We start from the raw sequence: 11,703 nt of genomic DNA on the forward strand, positions 1-11,703 counted from the left end.
CCTCCTCCCCCCTATACCCCACCTCCTCCCCTATACCCCCCCCCCCCCCCCCACCCCTCCCCCCCATACTGCCTGCTTTACCTGGGCTACAGTGACAGCTCCTGTCCTCCAGCACGGCTGGATGTCTACGACTCTGCAGGTTCCTTGCCTCTCGCACTCTGAAAGCACAGCAAGATCCACCCTTAGGACAGCAGCTCTGAGTGAAGGTTGCTGCTTGTATTTATTCCCTTGGGGGATATGAGAGCCGCAGGCTGGCCCAGCATGTATTGCCCTCGAGAAGGTGAGGCTGAACTGCCTTCTTGAGCCGCGGTAGCCGCTGTTGCTGACCCACAATGTCATGAAGGAGAAAATTCCAGGATGTCGATCCAGATTTGACTATTCCTGTTGGTATGAGAATCCTTCTGTTTGACTATTCAACTGGAAAAGCATCACAGCTGAGAGCGATGGGTCTTCACTGTCCACATCGTCCCCTCTGAGAGAGAACAGGAAACAGATGTGGCCACTGCAACAGGGACAGGATCGGGAGCTGGAGAAGGATCAGGATCTGGATCAGGGTCGGGAGCTGGAGCAGGATAAGGATCTGGATCAGGGTCAGGATCAGGGTCTGGATCAGGGTCAGGAGCTGGAGCAGGATCAGGATCTGGATCAGGAGCTGGAACAGGGTCAGGATCTGGATCAGGGTCGGGATCAGGATCTGGATCAGGGTCAGGAGCTGGAGCAGGATTGGGATCTGGATTAGTGTTGGGAGCAGGATCTAGAGTAGGGTCAGGAGCTGGAGCAGGATCAGGATCTGGATCAGGGTCAGGAGCTGGAGCAGGATCAGGATCTGGATCAGGGTCAGGAGCTGGAGCTGGAGCAGGATCAGGATCTGCATTAGTGTCGGGAGCAGGATCTAGAGTAGGGTCAGGAGCTGGAGCAGGATCAGGATCTGGATCAGGGTCAGCAGCTGGAGCAGGATCAGGATCTGGATTAGTGTCGGGAGCAGGATCTAGAGTAGGGTCAGGAGCTGGAGCAGGATCAGGATCTGGATCAGGGTCAGGAGCTGGAGCAGGATCAGGATCTGGATCAGGGTCAGGAGCTGGAGCAGGATCAGGATCTGGATCAGGGTCAGGAGCTGGAGCAGGATCAGGATCTGGATCAGGGTCAGGAGCTGGAGCTGGAGCAGGATCAGGATCTGGATTAGTGTCGGGAGCAGGATCGGGAGCAGGGTCAGGATCAGGGTCTGGAGCGGGAACAGCATTAGCAGGAGGGTCTGGAGCGCAACTGAGATCAGTACCAGAAACCAGAGCAGCATCAGGAGTTGGAGTCGGATCAGGTCTTGAATAGGATCGGAAGAAGGATCAGCATCAGGACCAGAATCTGGATCAGGGTCAGTATCAGGACCAGGAGGTGGAGGAGCAGGATTGAGAGCTGGATTTGGAATAGGACCGGGAGCAGTGGGGGTGCCAGACCAGGAATGGAGTTCAGGTTTGGAGCAGGGTCCAGGAGCAGGACAGAAGTGAGAATGTTTATGTGTCAGACCCTTCCTGACGTACCTTTTACTGTTCATCCCATCGAAGCGGAAGCCCTTTGCGAAGGGGTTATTATCGATCTTCAGCTGAGTAATCTAAAACGATGGGAACAGGAATCAGTCTAATGACAATGAATAATCTCCCTAAAACATCACAGAAACTACCAACTGTTCACCCAAATGATAAAACCCAAACAAAGCTCAGCTACAAACTATGATGTTTAACATGGGCTCATTCTACCAAGGGAGTAGACAAGGGAAACCTGGTAGATGCCATACATTTAGATTTTTGAACCACCTCTGATAATTGGACTCACAAGGAAGGTTGGTACACGTACAGTGAGGCCACAAATGGTTGAGATGCCAGTGTAGGACTGGGGTGGACAAGGATAAAAATCACCCAACACCAGGTTATAGTCCAACAGGTTTATTTGGAAGGACTGGTTTTCGGAACGCTGCTCCTTCATCAGGTGGTTGTGGAACAGAATCATAAGACACAGAACTTAGGGCAAAAGATCACAGTGTCATGTAATTAAAACGATATATTGTTCAAACCGAGATCGCTGTTAGGTCTTTCAGCTTTTAGAATGGGTTATTGGTTTCAGTTCATCAATATGTAAATCCCCGAACTTAAACAAAAGCTGAAAGACCTAACAGCAATCTAGGTTTGAACAATATATCATTTTAATTACATGACACTGTGATCTTTTGCCCTAAGTTCTATGTCTTATGATTTTGTTCCACAATCACCTGATGAAGGAGCAGCACTCTGAAAACCAGTCCTTCCAAATAAACCTGTTGGACTATAACCTGGTGTTGGGTGATTTTTAACTTTGAATAGATGGGAATCTGGCTAAAGCAGAGAGTGAGGGTAAAGCAAAGTTCCTCAGCTTGGAGTGGATTAACAGCACGAGGAAACATACTGGGACCAAGATTATTTATAATGTACATTATTGATTTGGATTTAGGAACAAGTAATCCCATATTAAACTCCAAAGATATTTCCAAACACCAGAGCAATGCTAATGTTAAGAAGGAATGCAATATACAGGAAGCTATTCCAAAACTTGAACATTGGACAGGATTCTCATGGGAGACTGGTTAGCAAGGTTAGATCCTATGGGGAGTATAGGGAGAACTACATGCAGGGGTGTACATGTCCCAGTGACTTCGTGGTTAGCCTCACAGTGCCAGGGACCCCGGTCTGATCCCACCCTGAGGTGATTGTGCGGCGTTTGCACATTCTCCCAGTGTTTCCTCCCACAATCCCACAATGTGCAGGTCAGCTGAATTGGCCAGGCTAAGTTGCCCATGGTGTTTGGGGATGTGTAGGTTAGGTGCAGTAATCAGGGGTAAGTGTAGGGGAGTGGATCTGGGTAGGATCCTCCTCAGAAGGTTGGTGTCGACTTGTTGGGTTAAAGAGCTTGATTTAACAGCTATTTTTGCAGCATCCTTGCACAGGGGAAGGTCCTGGAGGACTGGAGAATTGCTAATGTTGTCCCCTTGTTTAAGAAGGATAGCAGGGATAATCCAGATAATTATAGACCGGTGAGCCTGACGTCAGCTTTAGGGAAGCTGCTGGAGAAGATACTGAGGGATGGGATCTATTTACATTTGGAAGGAAATCAGTGATAGGCAACATGGCTTTGTGTAGGGAAGGTTATGTCTGACCAACTTAGTAGAATGCTTTGAGAAAAGGACAACGTTGATTATGAGGGAAGGACTGTAGGTGTCATATATATGGACATCAGTAAGGTGTTTGATAAGGTTCCCCATTGAAGGCTGATGGAGAACGTGAAGTCACATGGGGTTCAGGGTGTCCCAGCGAGATGGGTAGAGAACTGGCTGGGCAGCAGGAGACAGAGAGTAGGAATGGAAGGGAGCTTCTCAAAATGGAGCCCTGTGAGCAGTGGTGTCCCTCAGGGATCCATGTTGGGATCGCTGTTGGTTGTGATATACATCAATGAGCTGGAGGCAGGTATGGGTGGTCTGGTGAGCAAGTTTGTAGATGACACTAAGATTGGTGGAGTAGCAGATAGTGAAGGGGTCTGTCAGAGGATACAGCAGAATACAGATAGATTGGAGAGTTGGACAGAGAAATGGCAGATGGAGTTCAATCCGGGCAAATGCGAGGTGATGCATTTTGGACGATCCAGTTGAAGAGTGACCTGTACGGTAAATGGAAAAGTCCTGGGGAAATTAGTGTCCAGAGAGATCTGGGTGTTCAGGTCCATTGTTCCCTGAAGGTGGGAACACAGGTCAGTAGAGTGGTCAGGAAGGCATACGGCAGGCTTACCTTCATCAGACGGGGTATTGAGTACATGGGTTGGCAGGTCAGGTTACAGTTGGATAGGACTTTGGTTCGGCCACATTTAGAATACTGTGTACAGTTCTGGGCGCCACATTACCAAGAGGATGTGGACGCTTTGGAGAGGATGCAGAGGAGGTTCACCAGGATGTTGCCTGGTATGGAGGGTGCCAGCTAGGAAGAGAGGTTGAGTAGATTAGGATTATTTTCGCTAGAAAGGAGGAGGTTGAGGGGGGGACCTGATTGAGGTCTACAAAATCATGGGAGATATAAACAGGGGAAAAGACTAGGGAATATATACATGGAAAGTTTTTTACGCAGAGGGTGGTGGGGGCCTGGAACGTGTTGCCAGTGGAGGTGGTATAGGCGGGCACGATAGTGTCATTTACAATGTATCTGGACAGAGACATGAAGGGACAGGGAGCAGAGGGATACAGATCCTTAGAAAATAGGTGACAGGTTTAGACAGAGGATCTGGATTGGCACAGGCTTGGAGGGCCGAAGGGCCTGTTCCTGTGCTGTAAGGTTCCTTGTTCTCTTTGCTTCCACACTGTCAGGATTCTATAAAAATAAACTAGTCATTTGGATACAGAACTGGCTCAAAGGGAGAAGACTGGTCAGAGTACTGAGTACAGGAGTTGGGAGGTCATGTTGCGGCTGTACAGGACATTGGTTAGGCCACTGTTGGAATATTGCGTGCAATTCTGCTCTCCTTCCTATCAGAAAGATGTTGTGAAACTCGAAAGGTTTCAGAAAAGATTTACAAGGATGTTGCCAGGGTTGGAGGATCTGAGCTACAGGGAGAGGCTGAGCAAGCTGGGGCTGTTTTCCCTGGAGTGTCTGAGGCCTTATAGAGGTTTACAAAATTATGAGGGGAATGGATAGGATAAATAGACAAAGTCTTTTCCCTGGGGTCGGGGAGTCCAGAACTAGAGGGCATAGGTTTAGGGTGAGAGGGGAAAGATATAAAAGAGACCTAAGGGGCAACTTTTTCACACAGAGGGTGGTACGTGTATAGAATGAGCTGCCAGAGGAAGTGGTGGAGGCTGGTACAATTACAACATTTAAGAGGCATTTGGATGGGTATATGAATAGGAAGGGTTTGGAGGGATATGGGCCAAACGCTGGCAAATGGGATTAGATTTATATCAGATATCTGGTCGGCCTGGATGAGTTGGAGTGAAGGGTCTCTTTCTGTGCTGTACATCTCTATGACTCTAAGTGGTAATTAAACTTGAACACAGATAACTATGAGGTGACACAATGATCACTCAGACCTCCGTAAATAAGAATGAACTGGGGGGGGTGGGGGGTGGAGCGGGAAAGGATTGACAGAAATGGGTTCTCAAGTTAGCAAAGCTTCATAGATTAACAAAGCAATTAGAAAGTTTACAAATTACTGGTACGGATTACAAAGGCTGCAGAATTTAAAAGTAGCAAAATTATGTTAAATTGGTATTGGACCTTAATAAGGTCATAGTGTATCCCAGTGTGACTGTATACCCAGTGTGACTGTATCCCAATGTGACTGTATCCCCAGTGTGACTGTATCCCCAGTGTGACTGTATCCCTGTGTGACTGTATCCCCAGTGTGACTGTATCCCCAGTGTGACTGTATCTTCTGTGTGACTGTATCCCCAGTGTCAGTGTCACCAGGGTGATGAGTGATGATGCTCCTCCTTTAACAAGGTTATGTCGCCCTTGGTTAGTTCTCAAAAGAGGTCGTAAAAGCAGAGGTTCCGTGATGTCTGCAAATATCGACTTGAAAAACTTTTAAAGTCTTTCTTTTGTAACACAAGTACAGTAAAGGGGGAGGGGCCAGTTCTCCCATTTCGGGATTTGGTTTGGTTTGAGCAAGTAGTCTGTTTGAAGTTCCTTGGGAGGATGGGTGGGGTGGGGGGGGGGGGGGTGGGTAAGGTTCTTGGCGACATCAAAGGTTTTCTGGCTGAGTCTCTCTCTCTCTCTCTGACATCTCTCCTGTAAGAAGCGAGGAAATCGTGATAGAGTCGACTGGGTTTTCAGATTGGTTAAGTTATTCTAAATTTGTTTCTCTTTTGTTAATGTTTCAATCTGTAGATAAATTGTTTTGTTGAACACTGAGTGGTCAGCCCAGCTGCATCTCCCTGGAGTATCCACTATCCACCTGCTGCAAACAACTGGAAACATGAGGGGCTGAGGCTACCTTTTTGAAATGGTTTGAGGGGGTCTGACCTGGTCCATACAGACTGCACTTCTCTGTCCCTGTAACCCCAGGGTGACTGCATTCCCAGTCTGACTGTACCCCAGTTAGATTGTACCTCGTCTCACTGTATTCCCACTGTCACTGCATCCTGAGGCACTGGGGCCCCAGTGTCTCTTGTTCCGGGGTTTAAGTGTTCCAAGGTTCCTCCTTGTAACACCCATTCACCAACCTGTCCATGATCCACACCCCCCCCCCCCCCCCATCGACAGTGATTCCCTCCCTGCGCACACTCCCCTAACCTGTCACACTCAGTGAAGCCAGTAGCACGGGAAAGAAGAGTAAGGAATGGGAGGTGGAGAGGTTGGAAATGGGAAAATGAAATGTGGATTGGATGGGCTATACCAGGCGAGAATCAGCGGTGAGTCTAGGTGGCTGAGGAGACAGGGGGATTGTGGGGGACAGGCAGAGGCTGGTTACCTGGGAGTTCTGGTAAGCTGTGACCGCTATAAAGACCATCTCAGGAAACACAAAGGTCGCAACGCTGTTCCAGCGGAGGCTGTACAGGTGGTTGGCTTGTACAACATGGAAACGAGGCTGGTACCTGTGCATCGAGTGTAGGATGATCTGAAAGAGCACGTTTTTCTCTCAGGTTTAGATAACCACTGGAATTAGAATCTACAAAACCCGACTGCATTGTGTTTCATGAACAGGACACAGGTCACTCAGTCCAGATTAATTTGTGCAGCCTAAACTTCTTCCCTAAACCCTTCCCAGATTCCCACTCTGTCTACCTTCACTGAGGCTCAAACACACAGAACTGTACAACCAATCAGAGTGACACTGGGCTGCAGCTAAAATGTTTTGGGAGTTCTTCCTTACCCTGACCCTGACCTTGACCTTAACCCAAACCTGACCCTGACCCTGGCCCTCACCCTCACCCCAAACCTGACCCTGACCCTGACCCTAAGCCCAAACCTGACCCTCACCCTCATTCTAAACCTGACCCTGACCCTGACACTGACCCTGACCCTAACCCTAACCCCAAACATGACCCTCACCCTCACCCTAAACCTGACCCTGACCCTGACCCAAACCTGACTCTGACCCTGACCCTGACCCAAACCCCAAACCTGACCCTGACCCAAACCACAAACCTGACCCTGACCCAAACCTGACCCTGACCCAAACCTGACCCTGACCCTGACCCAAACCCCAAACCTGACCCTGACCTCACTCCGAACCTGACCCTGACCCTCACCCAAAACCTGACCCTGACCCAAACCCCAAAACTGACTCTGACCCAAACCCCAAACCTGACCCTGACCCAAACCCCAAACCTGACCCTGACCCTGACCCTGACCCAAACCTGACCCTGACCCAAACCCCAAACCTGACCCTGACCCAAACCCCAAACCTGACTCTGACCCTGACCCTGACCCAAACCTGACCCTGACCCTGACCCAAACCCCAAACCTGACCCTGACCCAAACCCCAAACCTGACCCTGACCCTGACCTCACTCCGAACCTGACCCTGACCCAAACCACAAACCTGACTCTGACCCAAACCCCAAACCTGACTCTGACCCTGACCCTGACCCAAACCCCAAACCTGACCCTGACCCTGACCCTGACCCTAACCCCAAACCTGACTCTGACCCAAACCACAAACCTGACTCTGACCCTGACCCTGACCCAAACCCCAAACCTGACCCTGACCCTGACCCTGACCCAAACCCCAAACCTGACCCTGACCCAAACCCCAAACCCCAAACCTGACTCTGACCCTGACCCTGACCCAAACCCCAAACCTGACTCTGACCCAAACCCCAAACCTGACCCTGACCCTGACCCTGACCCAAACCCCAAACCTGACTCTGACCCTGACCCTGACCCAAACCCCAAACCTGACCCTGACCCAAACCCCAAACCTGACTCTGACCCTGACCCTGACCCAAAACCCAAACCTGACTCTGACCCAAACCCCAAACCTGACCCTGACCCAAACCACAAACCTGACCCTGACCCAAACCACAAACGTGACCCCGACCCTGACCCAAACCCCAAACCTGACTCTGACCCTGACCCTGACCCAAACCACAAACCTGACCCTGACCCAAACCCCAAACCTGACCCTGACCCAAACCCCAAACCTGACTCTGACCCTGACCCTGACCCAAACCCCAAACCTGACCCTGACCCAAACCCCAAACCTGACCCTGACCCAAACCCCAAACCTGACCCTGACCCTGACCCAAACCCCAAACCCCAAACCTGACTCTGACCCAAACCCCAAACCTGACTCTGACCCAAACCCCAAACCTGACCCTGACCCAAACCCCAAACCTGACCCTGACCCTGACCCAAACCCCAAACCTGACCCTGACCCTGACCCTGACCCAAACCCCAAACCTGACCCTGACCCAAACCCCAAACCTGACCCTGACCCAAACCCCAAACCTGACTCTGACCCTGACCCTGACCCAAACCCCAAACCTGACCCAGACCCAAACCCCAAACCTGACCCTGACCCTGACCCAAACCCCAAACCTGACCCTGACCCTGACCTTGACCCAAACTCCAAACCTGACCCTGACGCTAACTCCAAACCTGACCCTGACCCCAAACCTGACCCTGACCTTGATCCTGACCCTAACCCCAAACCTGACCTTGACCCAAACTCCAAACCTGACCCTGACCCAAACTCCAAACCTGACCCTGACACTGACCTTGACCCTAACCCCAAACCTGACCTTGACTCTAACCCCAAACCTGACCCTAACCCTAACCTTGAACCTGACCCTGACCCTCACCCCAAACCTGACCCAGACCCTAACCCTAATCCTAAACCTGACCCTGACCCTAACCCCAAACCTGACCTTCACCCTTAACCTAAACCTGACCCTGACCCTAATCCCAAAGCTGACCCTGATACTGACCCTGACCCTAACCCCAAACCTGACCCTGACCCTCACCCTAAACCTGACACAGACCCTGATCCTGACCCTAACCCCAAACCTGACCCTGACCCTCACCCCAAACATGACCCTGACCCTGATCCTGACCCTAACCCCAAACCTGACCCTGACCCTGACCCAAACCCCAAACCTGACCCTCACCCTAAACCTGACCCTGACCTTGACCCTAACCCCAAAGCTGACCCTGACCCCAAACCTGATCCTGACCTTGATCCTGACCCTAACCCCAAACCTGACTCTGACCCAAACCCCAAACCTGACCCTGACCCAAACCTGATCCTGACCTTGATCCTGACCCTAACCCCAAACCTGACCCTGACCCCAAACCTGATCCTGAACTTGATCCTGACCCTAACCCCAAACCTGACCCTGACCCAAACCACAAACCTGACCCTGACCCAAACCCCAAACCTGACCCTGACCCAAACCCCAAACCTGACCCTGACCCTGACCCAAACCCCAAACCTGACTCTGACCCAAACCCCAAACCTGACCCTGACCCAAACCCCAAACCTGACCCTGACCCAAACTCCAAATCTGACCCTGACCCTGACCCTGACCCAAACCCCAAACCTGACCCTGACCCTGACCCAAACCCCAAACCTGACTCTGACCCTGACCCTGACCCAAACCCCAAACCTGACCCTGACCCTGACCTTGACCCAAACTCCAAACCTGACCCTGACGCTAACCCCAAACCTGACCCTGACCCCAAACCTGACCTTGACCTTGATCCTGACCCTAACCCCAAAACCTGACCTTGACCCAAACTCCAAACCTGACCCTAACACTGACCTTGACCCTAACCCCAAACCTGACCTTGACTCTAACCCCAAACCTGACCCTAACCCTAACCTTGAACCTGACCCTGACCCTCACCCCAAACCTGACCCTGACCCTAACCCTAATCCCAAACCTGACCCTGACCCTAACCCCAAACCTGACCTTCACCCTTAACCTAAACCTGACCCTGACCCTAATCCCAAACCTGACCCTGACCCTAACCCCAAACCTGACCTTCACCCTTAACCTAAACCTGACCCTGACCCTAATCCCAAACCTGACCCTGATACTGACCCTGACCCTAACCCCAAACCTGACCCTGACACTGACCCTGACCCTCACCCTAAACCTGACACAGACCCTGATCCTGACCCTAACCCCAAACCTGACCCTGACCCTCACCCCAAACATGACCCTGACCCTGATCCTGACCCTAACCCCAAACCTGACCCTGACCCTGACCCAAACCCCAAACCTGACCCTCACCCTCACCCTAAACCTGACCCTGACCTTGACCCTAACCCCAAACCTGACCCTGACCCCAAACCTGATCCTGACCTTGATCCTGATCCTAACCCCAAACCTGACCCTAAACCAAACCCCAAACCTGACCCTGACCCTCACCCTAAACCTGACCCTGACACTGCCCTTGACCCTAACCCCAAACTTGACCTTGACCATAAACCCAAATCTGACCCTGACCCTGACATTGACTCTAACCCTTACACTTACCCTGACCCTGACCCTAACATTGACTCTAACCCTTACACTGACCCTGACATTGACTCTAACCCTCACCCTGACCCTGACATTGACTCTAACCCTGACCCTGACATTGACTCTAACCCTTACACTGACCCCGACCCTGACCCTGACATTGACTCTAACCCTGACCCTGACATTGACTCTAACCCTTACACTGACCCCGACCTTGACCCTGACATTGACTCTAACCCTGACCCTGACATTGACTCTAACCCTTACACTGACCCCGACCTTGACTCTGACTCTAACCCTTAAACTGACCCTGACATTGACTCTGACCCTGACCCTAACATTGACTCTAACCCTTACACTGACCCTGACATTGACTCTGACCCTGACCCTGACTCTAACCCTTACACTGACCCTGACATTGACTCTAACCCTTAAACTGACCCTGACCTTGACTCTAACCCTGACCCTGACCTTGACTCCAACCCTTACACTGACCCTGACCTTGACTCTAACCCTGACACTGACCCTGACCCTGACTCTAACCCTTACACTGATCCAAACCCTGACCTTAGTCCCACCCCGACCCTGCCCCTACCTTCTCAGTAATGTACATCTTCCTTCACCAAGAAGGGCAGTAGGTGTGGGAATCCTTGGCTGTGGATTCTGTGGGAGACTGAGAGTGGTCACGGTAAGTGCCAAACCGGAGAGGGGCTGATTCCCAGAGCCAATGCTGGCTGCCAGTTCTCCAAGAGGTGCCAGGGACTGAAGGTCCGTCTCCTGAATACCACCAACACAATCCGGACGTTCAAACCACCAAATATCCCAGAGGAGAGAGTGAAGGGAATTGATTGAATGTCAACATTCATCCAATCAGGGAACACAGAAGCATAGCTGTAGGGTCATGGAGATCTACCGAGGCCTTTCGGCCAACTGTAACCATGCTGTCAAACCATCTAACTACTAATACTCACTGATTGGTCAGGTCAAGTTACCAATCAGCGGAAGAGGGAGGTTGGCATTGGGGGATCACGTGACCAATGTGATTGACGTGACTGACACCTCGTGGACCCTCACCCTAAGGGCTGTCTGAGATGGTTCACTAATCCTGACCTACTCTTCCTCCCTAATGCAAACTCCGAAATGAACTCTACTGGAACAATGAGCAAATATAACCTCTCCCCGCCCCCCCCCGAGGCTCCTCCTCCTCCATAGTTACACTCCCAATGC

General features: G+C 51.2%; 1 protein-coding gene across 1 annotated transcript in view; it reads right to left on the reverse strand.

Annotated features, from left to right (window-relative positions):
• Positions 1-335: 335 nt before the first annotated feature.
• Positions 336-11,703, reverse strand: part of LOC140487642 (T-box-containing protein TBX6L-like) — a 20,372-nt gene continuing 9,004 nt past the window's right edge. Inside the window, exons 4-6 of the mRNA XM_072586929.1 lie at positions 6,478-6,624; positions 1,536-1,606; positions 336-381 (exon numbers count right to left, since the gene is read on the reverse strand). Of these exons, the coding sequence (XP_072443030.1) occupies positions 336-381; positions 1,536-1,606; positions 6,478-6,624 (264 nt within the window). The remainder of the gene's footprint in view (positions 382-1,535; positions 1,607-6,477; positions 6,625-11,703) is intronic.

Source organism: Chiloscyllium punctatum, chromosome 17 (genome assembly GCF_047496795.1).
Source record: "Chiloscyllium punctatum isolate Juve2018m chromosome 17, sChiPun1.3, whole genome shotgun sequence".
NCBI lineage: Eukaryota > Metazoa > Chordata > Chondrichthyes > Orectolobiformes > Hemiscylliidae > Chiloscyllium > Chiloscyllium punctatum.